Genomic DNA, 26,168 nt, shown 5'->3' on the forward strand with positions numbered 1-26,168 from the left:
TTCTGAGTCTACAGGTTTTGCTTTTGAAGAGAATAATCTGCCCCAGTTGGAAAGGTCTAGATTCTCTCTTTGATAGAGCCTTTGTGTCCGCATCAGTAAAGTTCCAAGTCTGCTTTCCATATAACACCATCATAGTCTTGATCTTTGAGCACATTAAATTTAAGGCAGTTCCTTTCTTTCCTAGAAGTTTTTTAGTTACCACCCCTGGTACAGCCAGGAGTGAGATAGGAGCCCAGCCTAGTGGCTAAGAGTGCCACCTTCAGCCAGGCTGCTGGGGTTTGCACCCTGCTACTTCCTAGCTCGCTGACCTTGAACAAGTGACCTAACTTTTCTGTGTGTCTCCTTTATCATCTCTGAATGAGGGCGAGCACAGTGCTAACTCATGGGCTTATGATTAAATGCTTTAAAACAAGGAAGCCCTTTTTGCCATATCTGGCAAGTGGAGGAGCTTAATAACCATTCAACAACAACAACTCATTTTACAGAGAAACTGAGGCTCAGCAGTTTTCCTGGAGTCACGTAGTAAATAACTTCAATCACACAACCACAACTCTACTGCCTCTGTACTGCATACTCTGTTCAAAATGTGATTTCTTTTAGTTTATTTTTTTCTCCTCCAAATTTTAGAGGCTGGCATTCTAAAAGTATTTCAAATTCACCTGCTTCCAGCTTGACAAGCTGCAGCTGCACTTGCAAGCAAGCCTGTATCTGGGGGGTCCCCTTTGGCTTAGCAGTGACCCTAATATGACCAGGTCTCCTAGGACATCTCACAGTGGGAGGTGGGCCAGGGCAGAGTGAAGAGCGTGTGGTTCCTCCGCCCAGCGGGATGGGAGGTGTCTCTGGAAACCAAGGTGGAACCAGCTGGGGTTCACACTCACCCTGTCTCTCTTCTTTTGGGGCAGAACTAGGCCAAGACCAGGAAGGTGTGGAAGCTGCCAGGACCACATCCCCTCCAGGTGAGCACACTCAGCTCCTCCTATCTGTGCAGACATATATCACTGTCCCCAATATGTTTATGAAATCATGTGGGTTTCACATGAGCCTTGGGGCCAAACCCAAAATGAAAGAAATCATTGACGCCAATTTACTTACATCCCCCCTCAACAAAAAAGTACACAAATGAAGTTAAAAGGTAGAGCCATTCGCAAGAAGAAATGGAAACTTATCTGGTAAAGAGATGAGTTTAGAAAAATGCAGAAGACTACATTTAGTTTTCCATTTAAATTATTTGTAATTCCACAATATAAGGAGAGACACTACTAATATTTGAAGCCATTTCTTCTAGTTTCATCCCTCACTAAGCACATCCATGAATATAAATAAAATGAATTTGAGAACACTTCTTGGCCCTGATTTTGTAGTCTGAGTTGTGTCATTAATACAAAGTGATGCTCTTCCCTTAACATTAAATATTTTTCTGGAACATGAGTTTTAGTGGCTAAATAATAATTCCTTATATCAAAACATAATTTATTTAACCAATTATTTCTAACATTTTGTTATTATAAATAATAGATATGTACTTTCTTCATGCCCATTGACTTCTGATTAATTTACTGGAATAAAAGCCTAAACATTGAAATTACTAGATAAAGGCCATAATCATTTTAGAGTTTTTGGCATGTTGCCAAATTGGCCTTGAGGAAAATTGAACCAATTTACTTTCATGCATGTATTCTGGTTGCCAGCTCTGGGCACTCTTATTTTAAAACAAGCAAACAAATAAAAACCTCTATCAATTTTTTTATAATAGGATAAAAATGTATCTTTGTTTTCTCCCCTATGATGAAAATTGAAAGTGATGCTTTAGTACCCAAACCAGGCCAACTCCTCATTCTGGGACTTATTGGTCAAATCTAAACAGAATTCCCAGATCTTAACTGAATCCACAGAGGTGTGTGATCGATGTCAGAGCTAAGGCTGTTAGGATATGGACCGACTTTGCTCTGAGAGGCACTGTGACCCCCCCAGCAGTTCTAACGGCTGCTGTTGACTGTTTCCTAATCGATAGGCATTTAGCTGGAAGGATTATTCAAACACCAAAAGAGGTATTATTAATATAATTTTATAAAGGAGAAATTAAGATTTAGAGAGGCTAAGTGATTTGCTCAAGGTTATACATCTGGTATGTGGCTGAGCTAAAATTCAAACTCAAATCTCTTCAACTCTAACTCTCTCTGACTTGGTGAGTTTCTAGCAGTCAGGAATATGATAGAAAGAAGCTGGTTAACTGGTTTCTATTTGTGGCATTGAAGAACTGAGCAGGATGCTAAATCTAGGAGACTGAGATTACAACAGGGCTTTAGTCCATAGGAACTGCAGTGTTGAATAAGACCAGATGCATAAAGCAAACCAATATGGTGGGTTTGGGGAAAGGTTGCAATTCAGTGGGTCCCAAGATGCTAGGCCTTACTGAGCACTCTGAGGACTGAGCTTGAGTCAGCAGTTTGGTGGGGCTGAGCCTGCTGGTGTTCCCTTTCCCTGGACCAGACTGGGCTGGAGATTTGGCCTGTGGGATGGAGGTTTCGCTGCCTCCAGCTATGAGGGCAGGTGGGACTGACACACCAGAGCAAAGGGAGATCCAGAGAGACAGTAAGAGATGAGAGGCAGGCAGGTCAGGTCGCAGGCAAACTTTGCAGGCCGCAGGAAAGACTTTGCACCTAATTCTGAATATGAGAAACTATTGCAGCATTTGAGCAAGGAAACAGGGGGGTTCGAGGAAGAGTTTCGCTTGCTTACACTATCATGTACCACGAGTTGGCGTGATTTCTCCACCATTCTCTTTACCTCTTCGTTTGGTGTGAGTGCCATGACAGACCTTCCCTGGGCAGCCGCATGATAGTAAACACAGGCCTGGCAGGCCAGGACAGTTCTCGTGCATGAGATGCCACCCACATGGTCTAGCCCAGGCTCCTGTCAGTGTTAGGGTTATTATAGAAAATTTGGAAATTCTCATGTAGAATTCATGGATCCCTGAGAATCCACCTCAATGTCTGCAAGCCCAGTTGGAGGGCTCTCTCCTTGTGCTTTGGTGTTTTGAGGTATTTGTGTGCATTTGGCCTTGACCACATGTCCATTCGTAAATCTCTCCTTGAGCCACTTGAAGTTTAAAAATCTGAACCATGAAGTTTTGTATTTTCAGGATCTGCAAAGATTGTTGCCGCAGCTGAAAGTGTGACCCTTGTCCCTGCTGGTGTTAAATCTGTGGGGCTGGAGGTGTCATCTGTTGAAAATGGTCCTGAGGGGACAACAGGCAGAGGTAGGCAGAGCAGGTGGCCAGAGAGGCGTCTGTCCTCTCTGCCCCTGGGGTCCTTTGGGTAGCTTGTTGACAAAGCACCTTAGGCCACTGTTTCTTGGGAACTTCTCATGTTGGTGTGACTAGACGGTCTCATCCCCCTTACTGGGTGAGCACTTGGAGGCTCAGAGGGAATGTGATCTGCCTGAAGCCACCGAGCTGCTGTGAGGCTGAGTCTGGGAGAGAAACCAGGTCTCCCAAGCCCCTGACCGCGTGCTCTTTCACTGGCCCAGAAAGAGAGAGTTTGGCATCATCCACAACATGGTTTATTGGAAGGACTGAAGCACTTGGGTTTTAATAATCCTCCTCCTTTTTCTCTCCCCACTCTGATGCCGCCTTACCAAAGGGCCTGCACCTGCAAGCAGCCATGGCCAGCTGTACACAGAGGAGGACTTTGCTAGTATCTGGGCACGGCCTCCATGGTGCCCAACACAGAGCTATGAAGAAAGCTACATTTGAAAGGGGGAAGGAGGGTGGGGTGGAGGGGGAGAGAGGAAGGAGGTGGGCGGGCAGAGGGAGAGAGAGAGAGAGAGAGAGAGAGAGAAAGAAAGAGGGAGAGGAGAGAAGAGAATGAAACCCAAGGGCTCTGAAAGGCAAGCCCCACCAGGTGTGCTTACCTGATGCAGCAGAAAGCCTAAGAGGATGACCAGGACTTCTCCAGGGTGCCTGGCTCTACTCAGTGGTAAAATGTGGCCCAAAGAGCGTCTTTGGTCCTGACAACTCCCCATCCCTTAGGGAGACTTAATAAGGAGTCTGGTAGAGCATTAGAAACCTGGCAAGAAAAGACTTGCTCTCAGAAAGACAATGCATCCCAGACAGGATGAGCCAGAACACAGCTTTTCCGGAAGAATGGCCGTCCGAGGTGTAGGGCATGGGTTTCCTTGCCCAACCCCATGTTGTCCTCATACAACCCGGAAGCTCGCCTGGCCTTCCCCTTATGAAGGCTGTCCTGACAGTGCTTGCTCTCCTGAAAGTCCCTCTTCCTAATCAGCTTGTGACAGATTCACCTTCCTGCGCCTGGGAAGTGGGGACAACACACAGGTGATGCCGCAGCTTGGAGAGATGCTCTTTTGTCTGACGTCCCGGTGCCCAGAGGAGTTTGAGTCGTACGGCTGTTACTGTGGACAGGAAGGAAGAGGCCAGCCGAGGGATGCCCTGGACAGGTACGGATGGGTGGAGGCGGTGGGTGGTGGTGCTGAGGCGTGCACCAGTGAGAACTAGTGGCCCTCTTCTAAGTCAGCAGGGGCTTTAGGCTTCACCAAGAGGTTGGTGCATGCGTTATCTCACTCAGGGCGGCTCTTTGGCATGACAGGCCCATTTTCCTGATGAACAGCTGACTTGTCCTGAGAATAAAATGCATACAGTGTCATTGGCACTGCCTTAGATGGGGCGTCTTTGTGCAGTACACAACCTGAACAACCATACACAATGGCCCTTGGTGTGTGGATGAGTCAGCCCTATGTGCACTGGAAAGGAGGCACTGGCTTCTCTCACTACTGTAGGGAGTGTGGAAGAAACCAGGCCTTGAGGGAGTTCCTGGGCAGCTGGGAGCTCTGCATAGTAGGGGGTTTTGCTTGGCTGCAGGTGCTGTTTGTCCCATCGCTGCTGCCTGGAGCAGGTGAGAAGGCTGGGCTGCCTGCTCGAGAGGCTTCCTCGGTCGCCAGTGGTGTGTGTGGATCGCACACCCAAGTGTAAGTGCTGTTGGTCGGCACAGTGGGTTATTATTTCCTTCAGGTCAGCATCATCAGGGTAGCTCAGGCTTATAGATACTTTCGCAGGCACTTCTTCATCTATAATGTGATTTAATGCTCTTAACATTGAGGCACATGTCATTACACCTCTCAAACTATTGAGGAGATGAAAGTTCTAGAGGCTGAGTTGCCTGAAGTCACAGAGCTAGTTAAGAGCAGGCTGGGAATAATGGAAGTAACCCATGCTCATTGAGCACCTACTGTGTGCTGTTCCCAGCTCTCAATGTGTGTTAACACAGTTCGTTCTCACAACAATCCCATCAGGTCACACTATTCTTCTTCCCATCTTATGGAGGAGGCAACCAAGGCCCAAGATCACACAGCTAGAAATAAGTGGCAGAATTGGGATTTGGACAGTAAACCACGTAGCCTCAGACCTAAAGGCTCTTCACTATACCAGTGGGTTTCAAAGCACTTTTTCTATTTTTTAGTAGTAGAAGCCTTTTCCCAAGTGAGATCCCATAAAAAAGGGGAGTGGTTCTGGCTGAAGGGCAAGGTGGCCTACAGCTGCCCCCCCAACACCCCTAACCCACCCCCGGCCTGGAAGCCGGAGGCTCCTCTGTGGGTGCTCAGGGCCTCAGGCGGGGACAGTCTGAAAACTGCCAACCCCACAAGCACCCGCCCTGACAGCACATGGAGACTTGCTTTAGATCTCCCTTTCTCTGCTTTCTCTGGCTCCATTTCCTCATTCACATCAGTGATGCATTTCCTTTATGCTTTGCAGTTTAAAAGGAAATGTTTTCCCTAGAATTTCACAAGAGCTCTGCAAGGGTTTGTTCTCATCCTCATTTTTGCCCGGGGAAGCCCACTGGCTGGACCGGCATCCTCCTCCTTCCTCAGCACAGAGCATGTGCCTCTTATCATCTGGTTGTGTACAATCACATGTGGCTGTCACATCCTGGGAGCTATGTACTTACATGTCACTCACTGACTCCCTCACGTATTCATTCATTTATTCAATTATCCACCTATCTAACAAACCTTCATCGGGACCCAGGAAAACAATGAACCTGCATGACTCTTGCCTCACATTGCTCACAGCCTGGAGGGAAGAGAGACAGGCAAGCCACTATTCTAATCTCACGTAATATGGGTTCACAGGTAGTACAGGTTCCTTGGGAACGTGGGCAAAGGGGTTTTGAGTCTGCAGTATGGCAGTAAGAGTGGGAGAATTTAGGAGAAGTCAGAAGTATGAAGTGAGATCTGGCAAGTGGTTAACAGGTTCCCAGATGACCCAATGTCCCAAGCCAAAGGAAAAGAGAAAAATGATGGGGTTTTGGGAATGCATGGCAGTTTAGGAACAACATGCGGCTGTATACTGCTGGAACAGAAAGGGAGAGTGGGGGCCTGGCTGTGGTGCAGGGTGAGGTTGGGGAGATAGAGAGGTACCAGATCATGAACCCAAAGGACCCGTGTGTAAGACTAAAGCATTTTCATTCTGTCCCCCAGGGGATGAGGAGCCAGGGGAGGGTTTAGAGCCCATGAGTGGCAGAATCGGAGTATTATTGTTGTCGTATGATACAATCATGACTCAAGGTCTCACCTGCTTGGCTGAAGGCTGGTTCTCCAATCCCCCAACATCACCGAATCCAGGAACACTGCATCCGTAGCCTGAACTCCTACGGAGCTTCAGTGAACCAGTTCTGACCCTCCGTGAGCTGTGAGCCCAGGGTCCTGTTCCAGAGGCCAGGTGGGGTTAGTGAGAAATGAGGGCATCTCAGAGGCTGGTCTGTGTTGTCCTGATCCCAAGCACAGGGATCAGAAAGGACATAGTCACCCAGGGGACAGGGCCTCTGGTGGTCACCACCCTGCTCTTGTACCTCTGTGTATCTCTCCCACTCTCTTCCTGCTTCCTGCTGCTGAAACGTAGCCGGCATGTCTGGGGCTGACTTGAAGGCTAGTGGAGGAGGTTTGGAGGGTGGGTTTGCGTGGTGCATGATGATAAGAAAATCTGGCTGATGAACACTTCAGAGTAGGATCAGATGAAAAAAAACTCCCAAAACCAAAAAATCCCAGACCTTTAGCTTCACTGAAAACTACAGCTAACAAGGATAATACTTGCAGAAAGCTAATCCATGTCTAGCACCTTCAAACACATTATTTTATTTGAGTCACCCCCCCACCCCCACTGCATGCAACTCATACATTAAAAAAATAGAGTAGGTTTGCCAGACCTGGCAAATGAAAGTACACAATGCCCAGTTAAATCTGAATTTCAGATCACCAAAGAATAATTTTTAAGTATGTCCTAAATGACACTTTCAGACATATCATCTGAAATTCAGATTTAACTGGTCATCCTGTATTTTATTCTGGCAATATTAAAACAAGATGCATAAGAATTTCCATCTGACAAATGGGGAGATACGGGCCCAGAGAAGGAAGAAGTAACAGATCAGCCCATGCGTGTTTCCTGAGCCCTAACTTGGGAAATATTTGTCCAGGGTTGAGTTGGGTGGTTGGCCACGTGGGCTCTGCCATAAAGGTTGTCTGTCCAGTAAGAGGAACAATGGAAACATAGACAATGACCAGTTGGAGTAATTAACATGTAACCTGTGGTGACAGAAAGAGCCCTAGGGTGGGATTTGATGGGAGCCTGCAGGAAAAACACATGTTTAATCTGGGGGCTCAGGGAGCTCTCTAGAGGAAGGGATGCCAAGTTGGTCTGGACACACAAGTAGGAGGTAACCAGGAGGAGAAAGGTGAGAAGAGATAATTGATAACATTCCCAGCAGAAGGATCGTTAGCAGCAGGAGACAGTTGGGATATCAGCGGCAATCAGAGTGTATGGCAGGTGCCAAGAACGGGTGTGGAAGATGGTCTGGCAGGGGCAGGGCCACAGGGGCAGCCATCCTGTGAGGTCTTATGTCTCTAATCTGCTCTTGCCCTCAAAGGTGGGGGGCAGAGCCTGTGCCAGAAGCTGCTCTGTGCCTGTGACCAGACGGCAGCTGAGTGCATGGCCTCTGCCTCCTTTAACGAAAGCCTCAAGTCCCCAGGAGGAAAAGAGTGCCCGGGGGAGCCAGTAGCCTGCGAGAACAGCCTGAGCCCAGGGTCCTCAGCCTCAGCCCAGGGTCCCCAGTCCCTGGGCTCCAGCTCCGAGGAGAACAGCGAGGAGGCCCCGCCCCATGTGGAGGGCCACAGAAGAGCCAGGAGATTTCTGCGGAAGTCACTGGGTCCCTTAGGGATCAGGCCCCTCCGTGGAAGATAGAATCCCAAGGCCAATGGCAAGCATACCTGGTAGTTTGGCTCCTGCTCCACCTTAGCCTCCTTGGCCCTCAGCCTCCTCTGTTGGTTGGAGCCCTAGCAGAGGCTCAGAGGGAAGAGGGGCAGGGAGACCCTCGTCCACCTGCACGGTCACCTGTAGGTCAGCTCAGTGACAGTGTGCTTTTAAAGAAGGCAGACCACAGGTACTTCTGTACTTCCTGTAGTGCACTATGGAAGCCCAATAAATATTCCAATCAGCGTGATCTGTTTGTTTTCTTTTCAAAACATTAGATTTAGATACTGATACATGAGTATCATGTAGTAGATACATGAGTAGACTATGAAGGTGAGATGACAGAGACAATGAACAAAAAATATCTCAACTCTCTAATCAATGAAAGCTACTTTTGCTTTTATGAAAAAAATAGAAGGGTGTATATTTAATCAGTCTTATGAAATCGCCTATGGGTCATGAATAACCCACTGACGATTAATACCAATGACTAAGATGACAGCTCTTCTGGTTTGTGCCCTAAAAATACAGGTGGCATCCTGGTTGTTAAGTGAATATCCATGTGCCACAGCCACCACCACAAGGCATCACTGATCACCCTGTCTTGGTCCTAGCCTTGAGTTTTAAAAAATAGAGTTTATCTCATTGGCTGGAAGTTCAGGAAATGCAAATGCCCACTCTGACTTTGGCAATTTAATATTATGGTGATTGTAAAAAACTTGAATTCCATCTATCCATCCACCCACCCAATAGTTACTGAGATTTTACAGTGTATCAGGCAAAAAGCAATGTGCTACCAGAACCCCCTTAAATATTTAATGGGGATACAAACCCTCTGGCTCACATGATGTTTTTGGGTCTCAAGCCCCATATATCATGTATCCTGTGGTGACATTATGTTGAGTTTCTGCCTGTTCCTCAGACAAGAAAGCAGAGCTTCTAAAGAGTTCAATGTTTGCTGACTTCTTCATGGAATGAAAATACTCTGAAGTTGGCAACACCTTAAGAAATCAAAAAGTCATGGTGCCAAAGCAATAGCTGATATCCTTCCCCACCTTCTACAGAAATCATGCGGTGAACATCTTTTAATGAATCCAACACATTGGATAGGACAATTTCATTTTGTTTGCATGTGGATATCCAGTTTTCCAAACACCATTTGTTGAAGAGACTGTTCTTTCCCCATTGTGTGCTCCTAGCTGACCTGTGTGCATTTATTTCTGGGCTCTCTGTTCTGTTTCACTAGTCTCTGTGTCTGTTTTTATGCCAGAACCATACTGTTTTGATTACTATGGCTTTGCAATATAATTTGAAGTCAAGAAATATGACACATTCATCTTTGTTCTTCTTGCTCAAGATTGCTTTGGCTATCTGGGGTCTTTTGTGGTTCCACATGAATTTTAGGGTTGTTTTTTTCTGTTTCTGTAAAAAATGCCATTGGAATTTGTATAGGGATTGCACTGAATCTGTATATCACTTTGGGTAGCATGGAGATTTTAACAATATTAATTCTTCTAATCCATGAAGAATGTCTTTCCATTTAACTTGTGTCTTTTTTAGCTTCCTTCATCAATGTCTTATAATTTTCATTATATAGGTTTTTTACCTTTTTAGTTAATTCTTATGTATTCTAATTTTTCTTGCTAATGTAAATGGGATTGTTTTCTTAATTTCCCTTATAGGACAGTTTGTTGGCTGGGGTGTACTAAAGGAAAGGGTGTACTGAAGGCTGTTAAGAGGAATTGGTTTATGTGATTAGGCCATCTGGGTTTGTTATTTGGTGATTATCTGGAGGAAAAATAAACATCTCATATTTGTAGGACAGGCGGGAGTTTTGCAAATTGGAGCAAGGGGTCCACCTAAGTTAGGCTCTTACCCTCTCACGGGAACTGGGAAACAAGAGAGATAGGTCCCTGGGTAAACATTTGCCTGCTAAAGAGATGGCTCCCAGGTCCTGGAGGAGACATTTCTGGGTGGTAGAAGATTTATATCTCAAAGAGGAAAGGAAAGGATTTATAGTTGCAACCTTGCTAAAGTAAATGCTCTAAGAAAAGTGAGGTCAGCAGCCTAAACTCAGGTTTTGGCTGGAACAAAGAGAATCTTTTGTCAGCATTGAGCTTCCTCAGACAAAAACGTAAGGGGACTGCGGTCACCATCCTAGGGATGTAGTCCCAGCTGCTAGAAACTATGCTAGTGTTTGTTCAAGCCTCTCAATGTCCATGGTGGACAAAATTGTCTCTGCTGAGAGTTGCAGTTCTTGCAGGCCAAGACTGAGGCTAGTTGAGAGGAGGGCTCAGAGGAGCTGGAAAAAGTTTGGTCAAGGAGAGTTTTTGTCATCATTCTCTTCTTCTCTCTCTTCCTACAGCCTACTGATCACTGCCGTAATTATTTAGCTCAAACACAGGCCTTTTCCATGACTCCAAATTCATATATCCAAATAGTCATTTGAATCTTCATTTGACAGTTTTTAGGCATCTGAAAATTAACTTGGCCAGGGCAAACACCTTGATTCCTAGCCTCGTGTATCCTCTCCCACTGTGAACTTGCTCTTTCCCCACTCTTCCTGCATAGGGAATGACACAGCCAGTCACCGAACTCGATCCAGCCTCAAACCTAGGATGCATCTTTGACTTTTCCTTCTATATTCCCAATGCAATGCATCAATATACTCTCTTGGCTCTACCTCCCTGGGTCTGCATCTCACCAGCAACATCCAGCCGCTCAGGTGCTGATCATGAAGTAGGCCCCTATTCCTGCAAGTCTTGCCAGGGAGAGTGGTAGGTAGCATAGATGGCCTTTATGACAGTCTTTCAGAGGGGCGTCAGGTCATCAACGCAGCGTGGAATAAAGCGGTAGTTGGATTTCTATTTACAGTAGTCCTCCCTTATCCGTGTTTTGCTTTCTGTGGCTTCAGTTACCTGTGGTAGTCAATTCCAGTCTGAAAATATTAAATGGAATATTCCAGAAATAAACAATTTATAACTTTTAAATCATGTGCTGTTCTGAGTAGCATGATGAAATCTTCTGCTGTCCCACTCTGTCCCACCCAGGACATGAATTGCTCCTTTGCCCAGTGTATCCATGCTGTAGACACTACCTGCTCCTTTGTCACTTAGTAACCGTCTCAGCTTTCAGATCGACTGTCATGGTATGGCAGCACTTGTGTTTTACTTAATAATGGCCCAACGTGCAAGAGTAGTAATGCCGGGATATTGTTATAATTATTCTATGTATTATTGGTTATTGTTGTTGATGTCTTACTGTGCCTAACTTATAAACTATCATAGGTATGCATGTGTAGGAAAAAACATAGTATATACGGGGCTTGATACTACCTGTGGTCTCAGGCTTCCACTGGAGGTCTTAGAACATATCCCCCACAGATAAGTGGGGACTACTGTACTTCTATTTCTTGTTAATAGCTTCTCAAGAATTTCACTCTGGTTGGGTGACTGGGCAAAGGCAGGATTCACGCATTCTAGATCCCAGGTAGTAATACCATCTTATGAAAACCTCTGAGTTTATGCTTAACACACTGTAGGGCAGGTTCAGGTTCTGAAGGACCTTGAGTATCTGGCTAAGGAGGAGGCACATTAGGTTTCTCCCCCACCCCCATACAGTAGAGAACCATTAAAGATTTTTAAGCAGAAGTCGTGACCATATGTATTTTAAGAGATGATTCTGACAGTGCTTAACTGAATCTGAACCTAAAAGTCCTGTGCTGTCTCCCCATTCCCAGCTGTGTGTCTTGGAACAAGCACACAGATTTCTATCCTGCTTAGTTTTTCCTTCCTGAATCACCACTGCACATTTCACTTCTCTCCCCTTGGGCCCATCTTGCTAATGGCAGAGCAAAGGGAACAGCCCCATTCTGCTCCAGACAGGCCAGAGTGAGTGGGGTTAGACCTGATGACTTCTAAGGATTTTTCCAGTTCTGACATGTTGTAACTCAGTAAAAATACTCTTCATAGCACACATACATTGTACACTGAATCATAAAAAGCTAGAGCTGGAAGGGAATTTAAAAATGTTACTTTCCCAGAGGCTACAGGATCCTGATGGCAATCCCTTCCCCCATAGTATAAACCAATAAGGGGCGGAGAGAAATAAAGATTTTTCTTCCACTTTTAGGTCACATGCTTTCCAGTACATTTTCAGATTTCAAATCCTTTTCTTAGAAAACAGTTTGAAAAAGAAGGTAGGCAAATACATGAACAAGTAGCTCTTCCTACTTCCTGGTATCTTTTTCTTGGTACCTTTCACCTGGTACTTCTTTTTTTTTCATAATTATTTATTATATTTTGCAGTAATAGAGCCATATACAGGACATTATTTGAATGAAGATATTTATAAAACACTTATATATATACACATTTATTCCATTCACAGGCCCTCTTTCTAAAGTTATGCATTCCTAGGTGTCTGTTTGGGGCCAGCAGCTCTTTGTAAGTCACACACTCCCTCTTCCCTGGGACACATTCATTCATTTTCAGTTTCAATTATCCTCAACATGCTTTAGACTTCCGAATCGATATCCAGTCTCTGAATTTTTGGCCTGAATATTCGACTTTTCCCTAATGTTACTTGGATGGCCCACAGGCACCTTACATTCAATACATCCCAAATGGGACTCATGTTAGAGTCACTTCCTCAGGAAGCAGCAAGGCTGGGATTAGATGATGGAAATACCACACTGATGGGCTAAGAAGTTTGAGTTTTATTTTGTATGGGAAAGTCTGAGAAGCGTTTTAAGCAGTACTTCCCATACTTCGGAAAGATCAATCTGGCAGCAAAATAAAAAATAAATTGTAAAGAGCACAGACTAGATACAAGAGGCTAGTGCAGCCTATTGCATTTAAGAGGTAACTGTAAAACAATAAAAAGACAAATCATCTCATTAAAATGGGTAAAAGATTCAGAATAGATATTTCTCTAAGGAAGATATACGAATGGCCAGTAAGCACATGCAAAGATGTTCAGCGTCATTAGTTATCAGGGAAATGCAAATCAAAACAACAATCTTCACGCCGACTAGGATGGCTATAATAAAAAAGACAGACAAAAAGTTGGCAAGGGTATGGAGAAAACGAAACCCTCATACACTGCTGGTGGGAAATGGTGCAGTCACTTTGGAAAAGAGTTTGGCAGTTCCTCAAAAAGTTAAATACAGAGCTAGCATATGACCCAGCATTTCCACTCTAAGTATATACCCAAGAAAAACAAAAACATACATCCACACAACAAACCTGTACATAAATTTCATCACAGCATTAGTTATAACAGACAAAAGTGAAAACAACCCACATGTTCATTAACAGATGAATGGATAAATAAAAAGTGGCATATCCACACAATGGACTATTTCTTGGCTATAAAAGGTAATGAAGTTTTGATAATGCTATAAAATAAAGCTTGAAAACATTATGCTAAGTAAATTAAGCCAGACACAAAAGACCATATATTGTAAGACTGCATTTATAGGAAATGTTCAGAATAAGCAAATCTATACAGATAGAAAGCCAACCAGCACTTGCCAAGGCCTGGGGTTTGGGAAGGTGGAAATCAGGAGTGACTGCTAATGGTTTCTTTTGGGATGATTTAAGAGTTCTGGAATTAGCGATGATCGATGCTTTGTGAATATACTTAAAGGCCACTGAATTGTACAATTTAAATGGGTGAACTTTATGGTATGTGAGTTATCTCTCAATAAAGCTCTAATTTTTAAAAAGGAGGCTATTGTGGATTGAGTTGGAGGTCCTGTACCCCTAATGTTCACTTTCTTTATTCATTCAGATGATTTATAATTACCACACTTGAGGTTATTACTTTTTACATATTATTATTAGGGGCATGGAATGGTATTCCCAATTTTCACATATGCTAAAGTTGATGTCATAATCAAAAGTTTAATAAATAGTCTGGAAACAGCTAGTGAATAAGTGCTAAATTGTACCAGCTTTAATCCCATGTTTCTCATCTGTAAAATATAAGCTTTGAATGAACCTGACTCTAAGATCCTTTCAGTGCTTCAGCTTCTTCAATAAGGAATTCTACAAGTAACCTTTTCAAAGTAGGATTAAAAAAAGCAAGAGGCAGCAAAAAGAATGGTGCAGGATATATTACAGCCAAAACCACTGAGTAAGATGGGAGAAATGTGAAACTATAAATCAGATGCTCCTAGATTTCGTCTTGCTCTTAAATACCAGATGACATGGTGCTATCTTGGACATCATTTGCCTGACTTCACATCCTCTAATCCCCACCTCTCCCTCTAGACCCTGCTGTGATAACTAGTTCCACACAGGCTCCAACTGCCTCAGGGAGGTGGAATGACAATGCCGGCCTTCTGCCCTGCTGTATTTACTTCTGTGTTCTGACAAAGGACTTCTCTGAGAATGAGGCAATGGACACCTTGGGTAACAGCTCAGCACTCAAACACGTAGTCCCGAAATATGGACGAGTTATTAATGCCACAGGGTCATCCCTAACCACGAACAGAAGCCAAAGGATAAATGCTTTCCCGATTTTCATCCCCTGGGTGGACAGTTCTGAGATTATTTCATAGACTCCTTAGAATGTTCAGTAGGATGGGTCTCAGGGACCTCCAGTGACGGTCAATTAAAAAACAGATCCTCTTAATTGGCTTTTTCTCCTTCTATGTTGGATCACTTCCCAAAGTAATACCTGCACATAAGCCTTGTCTCAGGTTCTGCTTTAGGGAAACCGAGGCTAAGAAAATTCCTTCCAAATAGTCTTGACACAAAGTAAAAAGGCAACACTACAAGACAAGTTTGATGTTCCACCTTAGCTCTGCTTTTTTCATTCATTTGAACTTAGTACCTGGGATCAACAATTTATCAGATGAGAGAACAGGTAATAGGATGACAGCAGGCTGGAACTGGAAAGAAAGCATATGAGATAGCATATGATACAGTGCTCATTTGGTACCTATGCAAACAGGTTCAGAAATGCGGAATGACTAGCCTAAGACTACAAAGCCAAGAACACTGCCCAGGTTCCATATTCCAGGATCATGAACTCAAGGAGGATTATCATTAATAATAAACATTTATTATTAATCTTCTAAGTGTTTCATTTGCTTATCACAGCTAACCTCAGATGGCAGAACTTACTGTCCTCTTTTTACAGATGAGGATTTTGTGGCTCAAAGTTCAGCCACTTGTCTAAGGCCACTCAGCCAGGAAGTGGTGGGGTTCTATTTGAACCAGAGCCCAAGCTCCTTATGCTACACTAATAAATGAGGTTCCTGAACCCCATCAGGATACGATGTCCAGCTATACACGTGGTAGATAAGCAAACCAGGGTGGCACAGGGTACTGAGATACTTTATGCAATTTATAGAGCCAGGAGATAAGGTTGAAAATATAATCATCAAGACTAATATAGAGGTGGCAACTGTGCTTTCACAAGCACACACCATGAGCTGTACCTTAGCTGTTCCTTGTCATGACTAGCAGTTATCATTCTGATATGTTCAATACCTGGGAATGAATCCACTTGGCCACTTTTTTTTTCTACTAAAGCTCTTCATTTTAACTAAAGCAAATATTGAATAAGTTTAATTAATGTAATAGCTATTATAAAAATGTACTTATACACAAGTAATTCAATTTTTGTTTTATTGCTTACATATGAATTGCACAGTGAATTTTTACATTTGAAAAAAACTTACTTCATTACATTTAATACATATATCAGCATCAATAAGACAAATAGTTCCACTTTCAGACAGGAAGAAGAGAAACATTTTGGGTAGGGGGAGTTAATTGCTGGTAAAATGTAATATTATTTTAAAAGATAATGAGTTCAGAAGTATTAAGGAAGTGTGTGTGTGTGTGTGTGTGTGTGTGTGTGTGCATGTGTATTCAGGTAAACTTCAATGACAATAAAACTCTATATAAGCAGTCACAGACAACACAAGTATAGAAGGAAAATTTAAATGTTAACTGTTCAATGTCAAGAAAAAAAGAATATGAGCAACTGTATACAGCAAAAAGAGAAAGATTAACAATTTATTAAGAGTTTTCTATATCTACAAAAATATAGCAGTACAGTGACCTTCAATACATCCTAAACTTTCAGTACTGGAACTGGCTACAACACAATATGCACAGCTAGTTCCTACAGAATCCCCTTTCGACACGGACGGGTCAGCCAGACAAGAGATCCATTTCTTGGGAATCCTTGTCAACAAGACCAGTTCAGTAATCCAGGATATACAGAAGTCTACTGTGATTTAAAACAACAAGGACAAGAACAACAAAACCTCCACAAAACCCAAATCAACAGTTTACAAAGACCAAGAGAAAGGTGTGATAAACATTAATTGCAATGGTTTTCCTTTACATGCAATACATGCAGTTTTAAATCACTGAAAAACACGAAATTTTGTAAAGTTTGTGTTTCACATGAGTGCAAATGAATATATATCTTCTTTTCTCATACTATTAAATTATATTTTTCCATACAAAAGCACACAGTGTTAATCTATAAAATGACATCCAAGTGGATGATGATTGTTTTTGCATGTCCCCCTGCTTAGATTTTTAAAAATGCACAAAAATTAATAGCCTTCTTTAAAAATACAGAAGGAAAAAAGGGAAATTAAAAAAACATAAAACTTGGCTTATTATTAACTGGTGAAGCATTTTACCTGATCAAGAGGCAAAGTTCCAGTGACAGCTGCAATGGGGCCATTCAGTCCTCCAGTGGTGACTTCACTGTCACTCTGAAAACAAGGTCTTGTTAGTCTACATTTAATAAACAGCCTAGGATGTTCTGGGATCATTTTATAGGTTTAAATGACTAGATACTTATTCAAGATGTTGCACTTTGGTTTAAATATTCAAAAATCTTTGAGTATGCTTGTTCTGTTATTATTTCCTTACTTTTTTGTTTCTACTAAAGGTGCCCGAATAACCACAAATGCAAAGTTAAAACATCCCATTCTTCACTGCAATTTTTCAAAAAAAAAAAAAAAAAAAAAAAAAACAACAAAAACAAAAAGGCTGAAAACTCAACTGTTTTTTGAGCTACAGTTTTTGATATGTATACAGTTTTGTGTAAAAAGAAATTGAATTTGAAAATGTAGAATTATAAACAGGTGATTTTATAAAAATGTCCTAAGATAATTTTCTAAGAGCTATAAAGAAAGTTATTCATTTTACCATGTGATGGAATTCACTAAAATGTACATAATTTTATGTGCCTGTAAGTGCATGTGTAGAGAGAACCTGTGAGCTTGGTAAATGAAATCAAAAGCAGCTTAAATTGACGAACCTTAGCACACTTGATTACTAAAACATAGGCACTCTTTTCAAATGTAATATAACTAATTCACAACAAAGATGCATAAAACTTATGGTTCAAATCTTACAAATTAAAAGTCCATCTGGGGAATTTTTTGACTATGAGGATCTAAAACAATGCACAATATAAAAATGTAAATTAATGTGCTCTTAATAGAAATCAAAATGTACAGACTCCTCACAGGTGAACTAGTAGCTATTTTAAACATCTTTTTTTTCCTATACTAAATATATATTCTCATTTAATTCATGGAGCCACAGCAAAATACTACTATAATTTCAAAGCACAGCCTGTAAACTAATACATCTTATGATGTAAAAAATATTGCACAGTTTGGTTCTCCAAGAGTAAGCTCTATGCCTCTCAAGCAGAATGATCAAACTCTTGGCAGGAAACACATTATTACAAGAACTAGATGCTTTAAGGTATGGCAATTTTTAGGGTCATATTGTAGGAATGCTATTCAACAGATGTTTTATTACTGTGAACAAGATGAGGAATGCCTATCACATGTTATTATAGTAAATGAATAGAGGGACGCCTATCACAACTTATCCAATGCATGGTGACACAAAGCTATAGAATAGTTTTGCAGGCCCAGGATTAGGAATATATATGAGGGACTAGGAAAATATTTCAAATATTTGAATATATTTGAATATATCCACTTTTGCAGAGAACCAAAACCAAAAGCAATTCTATTTCTAAGCAGTTGTGTGGATGTTTAAGAAATACAGTAGACACTTAAAACATTTTCAATTCTCTGAAGGCTTACTTTTAAAAAAAAATTACATTTGTGAAAAGTTTAAAATATACTGTTTAACAAGGGAATAATATGAGACCAACATATGTTCAACTTTAAAAGCCAATAAGAACCTCAAAGCAAATTAACATGGCATAAATCTATCTTCAAAAGTACTCTAAATTATATATAGCTCCAAAACTTCTAACATGGTATGCCAAGCATTTGGTTTAAAGGTAGTTTCCATCATTATTTTCAAGAAGTATGTTAATATGCATTAAGTAAACCCTGAAAGCTCAGCTTGGCCTTAATTTTCAGAGTTTCAAATCCGATGCTGAGGTCTTCATGAGTCACTCAGTACACACACAGATCTGGAAACTTCATCTCATAGACTGGGACAGACTGGTATTGGGCATGCCCAGAAGTAATGGTCAGTGTTCCTGATGGACTGGGAGGAGGACTGTGAAAGAAGAACAAGGCATTGTCAATAGATGTATTTAAAAGCTGTTCATTTTACAAAGCATTCTATCTACTGTCTGCAAACATCAAAGTTAAGACTCTTTAATTGCAGAGATCAACACTGTGTAGTTGCTGGTCAGCTGCAAGGCTGTATGGGAAACACACCACGGTAGTGTTGAGTTGTTTTAAAACAGACATTTTCCTTTAAAAATATGTATATATAATTTTTTATAATGGCATTACACTCTACCCATTCTTATGAGCTGCTTTATTTCATTAGTAAAAAATTCTTTCATTTACAGATATTACCTTTTTTAATGACAGCATGGTATTTCATTATATGGATATATCATAGTGAGTTTAATCCAGGGTACAAATGCAGGCTTGTTTCCATTTTTCATTATTATGAAAAATAATGCTCACAGTCTACTCTTATATACACATGATTTTATCCTGACTGATTGTCTCCTTGGTTTGTAGTCTTACAAGTAGAATTTCTGGTAAAGGTATATTTAAAATTTTGACCTTGATACGTACATATTGTCAGAATATCAACAATTTATACTTTCAGCTCTTCATTATACCTATTCTCTTATATTGTTATAAATATTGGATACAGTTAATCTTTTGTTTTTAATCTTTGCCAATCTGACAATTAAAAGTGAATCCATTCTTATTTTTATTTTTAATTTTTGGTTTACTATTAATGATAAATATCTTTGTAGTATCCATTTTATGTTTTTTTGAAAACGTAAATTGCCTATTTGAATCCATTGCCTCTAGTCCTACTCAGAAGTTTTTCTCTTATCAATTTGGGAAACTAATTTTTTTTGTCATGTGATACAAATACTTTTTTTCAATTCATCACATCATTTAATTTTCAACTTTTTTTTTTTGGCAGATGCTTAAAAACCTTATCAAAAAAATCAACTCTTTCCTTATGATTTATAGTTTTTGAGTTATATTAAGAAAAACTTTTCCCCAAACCAAGATTACAAAAAATACTCCCATGTAAATTCTAGAGTTTCTATGTATTTTTCTAAACAAAGAGTTAATTAGCCTACCTTGGTAAAAGAAATGAAGTAGGAATCCTTCCCATTCATCCCTCAGCCCCCACCCATTACTGCTTAAGTCTTTAGCAGTTGCCCAAACAAGATTAACTAACATTTGCTTTTTTCCTTGAAAATCTGAAATCTTATCTTTACTACAAATACTTTCTATATCTGAATTTTCCTCTATTCTACTTACCCATACATAAGTCCAACTTGCTGTAAGTACCAAAGATCTATCATATGTTTTCCTACCAAGCAAGGCAAAGGCTCCCTTGTTTTTTCCCTACACCATTTTCCTGACCACTCTTGCGTGTGTATTCTTTCACACTGTCCTCAGCATCACTTGTTCAAATATAAAAACGGATTCTTTTACTAAAACAATAATCTGCAGAGAACCGATGTCTTCATGATATTAACTTCCTATTCAAAAAGATATGAGTTTTTTTCTATTATATAATATTCTTAAGCATATTTTGGAGATTTATAATTACTTCATATAAGTCTTAGTTCTTTGAGTTTATTAGTATTTTATGGTTAAGAATTTTTCATTTGAATTAATAAATGCACAAATATTAACTTCATATAATTATTTTTTAACTGTAAACTGTCTTCAATCATTAATTTATTCAGTTTGCTCTCTAGTATTTCTTTGATAATCTATTTTTGGTAACTAGTAATAATTTTGCAATTGTTTTTCCAACATTTGTAATACCCTCTTAAATTTTTTATTGAGGGATAATTTTCATAGAGCAAAATGCACAGATCTTCAGTGTCCTCTTTCATAAGAACTGAGAAATGTAAACACCCATGAACATCATAGTCCAATAAAGATACTGAACACTTTCATCACCAGTTTCCCTGTGTACCTAACCAGTTTATTTCTCCCCACCCCCACATAGTATACACATACACCCACATCTAAAAACTATGTTTTGATCTCCATAACTTAAGATTTGTGGCACTGATTCTCAAGCCTCATAGAAATGGGTCTATACAGGCTCTACAAATGGTTCATACAGGCTATACTCGTTCATGATTTCTTTTACTTAATGTTTTTTAGATTTATCCAAAAAATGCATTCTTTTAAATTGCTAAATGGTATTTCACTATATTAAAGATACCATTTGTCTATCTGTTCTCCCACTGATGGACATTTGGCAATTATGAATAAAGCTGTCATAAACATGTATTTTTGTGAATATAAATTATCATTTCTCTGGGTAAATATTGAGAAATGGGATTGCAGGATTATGAGCAGGTACACGTTTAATTTTATAAGAAAGTGCTAAAGCTTTACAAAGTGGTTTGTATCATTTGATACACCATGAGCAGGGTGTGAAAGTTCAAATTGGTACACATTCTCATCTACATTTTGGATTTTCAGTATTTTTACATGTAGCCATTTTAATGGGTGTGAAATAGTATCTCACTATCACTTAAATTTTCATTTCCTTCTTGACTAATGATATTGAACACTTTTACATGTGCTTATTGGCTATTTAAGTAATGTTCCTTTTTGGAATGTCTGTTCTTTTGCCCATTTTAAAAACTGTCCTTTTATTTTTGAGTTGTAGGAGTTCTTTGTCAGATATCTATATTGTGCACACTGTATTTTCTCATAATCTGTGGCTTGCCTTTTCATTTTCTTAATGGAGTCTTTTAAGGTTAAGTTCTTAATTTCGATAAAGCCCAATTTATCACTACTGTTTAGTGTTTTGTGCAAAAGTAAGAAATCTTTGCTTACTTCAAGACTGGGAAGATTCTCTTGTATATTTTCTTTTAGAAGTTTTAGCTTTTACATTGATATTGATGACTGAAATTTAATCAATTTTTGTGTTTGGCGGAAGGAAGGTAAGGAATTGAGATTAATGTTTTTCCTTTAGGTTATCCAGTTGTCCTAGGACATCTGTTGAAGATATTTTCTCCATTAAATTGTTTTGATTCCTTTATCAAAAATCACTTATGTTTGGGGCTGTTTCTGGACTTTCCTGTTATCCTGATCTCTTTGTGTACCCTTATGCACATAATGTTTTGATTACTTTGGCTTTGTAAATTGTCCTAAAATTAAGTAATATAAATTCTTCAAATTTATTTTTCTTTTTCAAGACAGTTTACCTACTCAAGGTCCTTTACATTTCCATATAAATTTTAAAATCAATTCATAACTATTTTCAAAAAAGTCTGCTGGGGTTTGATTAGGATTCTGTTGAAGCTATTCTATAGATCAACTTGAAAGAAACAGCACGTAGAGCCAGGTGTTGTGGTATGGCCTTTAGTCCTACCTGCTTAGGAGGATTGCTTGAACCCAGGAGTTGGGAGTTACAGTGAGCTATGATCATGCCACTACATTTTAGCCTGAGTAAACAGAGTGAGACCCTGTCTCTTAAAAAAATAGACAAAAAAACCCCCCAAAACCCAACATGTAAATAATATTTAATTTTTCAGTCCATAAAATGGTATCTCTCTCCTTTGTTTAGGTCTTCTTTAATTTCTTTTGGCAATGTTTTGTATTTGTAATAGAGATGTTACATACTGTTAAATTTATGGCTAAATATTTTAATTTTTTCAATGTTGTATTTTAAAATTTCCTCCTGCAATTGTTTATTGCTAACATGTAGCTACATCAAATTTTAAATACTGACTTTGAATCCTGTGACTTTACTAAATTCACTTAATTCATTTATTAACTCAAATAGAGTTTTTATTATTATTGCTGGTTACTTAGATTTCCAACATACACAACCATGTTATCTGTGAAAAGACAGTTTTCTTTCTTCCTTTCCAATCTTTTAAGTTCCCTTCTATTCCTAATTTTCTGACTTTTTGTCATATATGAATGTTGAATTTTGTCAAATGCTTTTTGCTATAACTACTGTAGTGATTATGTGACTTTGATTTTTTATTGTGTTAATATGGTGAATTATGCTGATTTTCTAATGTAAAACTTGCTTTCCTCATAGTAACCCCATTTACTTAGGACGTATCAGTTTTATATATTTGCTAATATTTTGATGAGGGTTTTTGTGCCTATATTTATGACGGATATCTGTCTATAATTTTATTTTGCTTGTAATATTCCTGTCTTATTTTGTTGTTGAGGTTATGCTAGCCCGAGTCAGAAAATGTTTTCATCTCCTCTATTTCCTGAATATGTACAAAACTGGTATTATTTCTCACATAAATGTTTGAAAAGTAAGCAGTGAAGCTAAATGCATTTCCTTGTAGGATGCTTTTAAATTACAAATTTATTTAACAGTCATAGGGTTATTTGTATATTTTATTTCTTCTTCTATCAGTTTTCAAAAGTTGTCCCCTTCAATAATTTTGTCCATTTCATCTAATTGCCAAATTTACTGGCATAAAATTGTTTATGATATTCCTTTATTATGTGTAGAGAGGTCCCTCTTTCATTTATGATATTGGTAATCTGGGTTTTCTCTTTTTTTTCCTTGATCACTTTTACTGGAGTTTATCAATTTTATCAACTTTTTCAAAGTACAAACTTTTAGCTTTGTTAATTTTTTTCCATTGTTTGTCTGGTTTCTATTTCATTGATTTCTGCTCTTCATTATTTCTTCTATCTACTTAATTTGGCTTTATGTTGTTCTTCTTTCTCCAACATCTTACAAAAGTTAGTAGTTCACTGCTTTTAGATCTTTCTTCTTTGTAAACATAAGGATTTAAAGATATAAATTTCTTCCTGAGCACACTGTTTAGCTGCATCCCATAAAATTTTGATGTGTACTTTCAGTATAAAATGCTTTCTAATTCCTCCTGTTAATGCTTCTTTGACATATGGATTATTTATATGTCTTTTAATTTCCAAATATTTGAAAATTTTCTAGATGTTAATGAATTATAATTTCTTATGTGGCCAGAGAACATATTCTACATGATATCAGTCTCTTGACATTTGCTTATACTTGTTGTATAGCTCTACATTGGTCTATTTTTGTGAATGTTTTATGTTTACTTCAAAAGAATCTATATTCTGCAGTTTAGTACTGTATTTTCTAAAGGCTATTTAAATTTGTTGAAACTGTTCAAATCTTCTATATTCCTTTCCGAGTTTTTGTTTTCTTGTTGGTTATGCATTAATACGTTTATGAGAGAAAGGTTAAAATTTTCAATTATAATAATGTAAAGAAACAGGAAACTACAGTGAGAATAAATAGCCACCTCCATACATTTTCTCCTAAACTAATTAATACATGTATCTTTTCCTTTAAATCCTTGGACATGTGTATGTGTGTGTGTGTCTCTGTGTGCGTATTGTTTTAAGGGACTAGACTACTATTTCCAATAATGGGGTCATCTGTGAGGTTATTTATTCTCTCTGTTTTACTGCTTCTTTGCAGTTCTTATGATTGTTTTTAGCCATACTCAGGTCACAGTAAATGAAACAACAGTGGGGACTAAAGTACAATATTGTTTGTTTTGTTTCTTTTCTGGTGAATACAAATTCTTTCCTCTGTCTGATGGTTGGGTAAAGCAAATTAACAGTAAGAAACACATGGGACAGGAACTAAAAATTCTGAAGGCACACTATGAAGTCTATTCCATTTCTCTGTATCACGTAAACTATCCCAGGACTGCTACTTCCTAAGTAGGTGACCTTGGGTAAGCTACCTAACTTCCATGTGTCTCTGTTTACATACTTGTAAAATGAGAATAATCACTACATATTTTTAGGTCTGTTGAAGATATTAAACAAAACAATGTACTTAGCACAGCGCCTAGAACAACATAAATGTTCAATAAATGTTAATATTAGTAATAAATGTTCAATAAATGTTAAGTATGAGTAGTGGTTATAGTACCAATAAGACAGAATTAGTTATAATATTTATCCTAAAATATTAAGTCCACATAGTTATGTTAGTGTGACTAAATATAGCATGGTGATCCTGGCAATAATCCTTTTAAAAACATGGTTTATGAATTTGAATTTTGACTTTGCCACTCACTAGCTGTCTGACCTTCAGCAAGTTACTTTACTTCTCTAAGCCTTGGTGTCTTCACATGGAAAATGAAAAAAAATTGCATCTACCTACTTTTCAGGGCTGTGATGAGGATTAGCAGAAATAACAGATATAAATCCTACAGCAGGAGATCAAGTACACAGTAGACATTTAGTATTACAACTAAAAAAATGCCCATACCCAGCAATTTTCTCTGAATCTCAGGTCTAGCATATTGCATATTTTAGTCTGATTCTCTGTCCTGAAATTTTGTAAATGAGTGATTCTCAACTTAAAAAGGGTGGTAGGAATGGAAGGGAAGTGCCTACAATAAGACGCGGTACTGATAAAAATGTGCCTTGTGTGTGAAAGCAGAAAAAACGCTGAAATAAAAAAGCAAGTAGACCAGAGCATTTCCCTGTCTCCTCCATTTATAAGATACAGGGGTTGACGCAAAACAGAATTAATCAAGTTAAAGATATAAAGGATACAGCTGATGCAGACAAAAATTCCAGAAGCATATATATCTACGACTCCTCTACTGGACCACCTTTCCCTAGGGCCATGTCCACAATGAAGTCAATAGAAGACCACGCAGTTCTTTCTTTACATGGAACCTAGAATGTGCCTCTCTCTCCTTCATGAGCTGCATTACTTAATAACAGGCACAGGATTAATCAAAGTATGTTAGATATCCTATGTTTTGAAGCATAATAATTCAATAATAGGACTCAAATGGAAATGATGTAGGAAAGCTAAAGGAATGTTCAATAATTCAAATGAACCATCTGCATAGGTCGACTCATTACTGCCATAAAAAGAACTATGAGGTTGAAATGTAGTTTTTGTAGGTCAAAATGTTAAATAAATAAAAGCAATTTTCTGGTTAAACTGAATGTTAGAATGTGGGACTTCCAAATTACCCAGATGTCCTTATATGACCATTAGGAAAGAATAAATGATCTAAAAAGGCTCGAAAAACTAGAAGACAACTGCATAAGATGTGGTATCAGACTCCACCTAGTAAACAGAATGACTACTAAGACAAAGGGTCATCTACATGATCTTGTACTTATCCTAAATGAAAAGCACAATTATTTAAACATGATCGGCCACAAATTTACAGGAGTCTAATAGTTTCAGTTTTGTTTCTGTTGTGTTATTGCTGTTGTAGTAACAAAACCCTTACCGTATGGTAAGTTCCAATATTTGAGCAAGTCTATCATGAAGCAAATTTGCCTGCAAAAAAGAAAAAAATGTTAAGAAAGAATTATTTTCTAAATACCCATATGTAATCATACAAATGTTATTTAAAGAACAATGCATAAGTGTAACTATAAAGCTGATGAACTATTAAGTAC

The 26,168-nt window shown here is 39.1% G+C and overlaps 2 protein-coding genes across 2 annotated transcripts in view; one reads left to right on the forward strand and one right to left on the reverse strand.

Moving 5' to 3' along the window:
• The window catches only part of OC90 (otoconin 90), a 28,917-nt gene extending 20,418 nt beyond the window's left edge, over positions 1-8,499 (forward strand). The window contains exons 10-14 of the mRNA XM_045560882.1: positions 903-956; positions 3,143-3,259; positions 4,287-4,458; positions 4,880-4,986; positions 7,941-8,499. Coding sequence (XP_045416838.1) covers positions 903-956; positions 3,143-3,259; positions 4,287-4,458; positions 4,880-4,986; positions 7,941-8,254 — 764 coding nt within the window. The 3' untranslated portion in view covers positions 8,255-8,499. The remainder of the gene's footprint in view (positions 1-902; positions 957-3,142; positions 3,260-4,286; positions 4,459-4,879; positions 4,987-7,940) is intronic.
• A 7,770-nt stretch (positions 8,500-16,269) lies between these two features.
• The window catches only part of EFR3A (EFR3 homolog A), a 102,896-nt gene continuing 92,997 nt past the window's right edge, over positions 16,270-26,168 (reverse strand). The window contains exons 22-23 of the mRNA XM_045560451.1: positions 25,997-26,046; positions 16,270-18,795 (exon numbers count right to left, since the gene is read on the reverse strand). Coding sequence (XP_045416407.1) covers positions 18,690-18,795; positions 25,997-26,046 — 156 coding nt within the window. The 3' untranslated portion in view covers positions 16,270-18,689. The remainder of the gene's footprint in view (positions 18,796-25,996; positions 26,047-26,168) is intronic.

The sequence above is a fragment of the Lemur catta genome, chromosome 9 (genome assembly GCF_020740605.2).
Source record: "Lemur catta isolate mLemCat1 chromosome 9, mLemCat1.pri, whole genome shotgun sequence".
Classification (NCBI taxonomy): Eukaryota; Metazoa; Chordata; class Mammalia; order Primates; family Lemuridae; genus Lemur; species Lemur catta.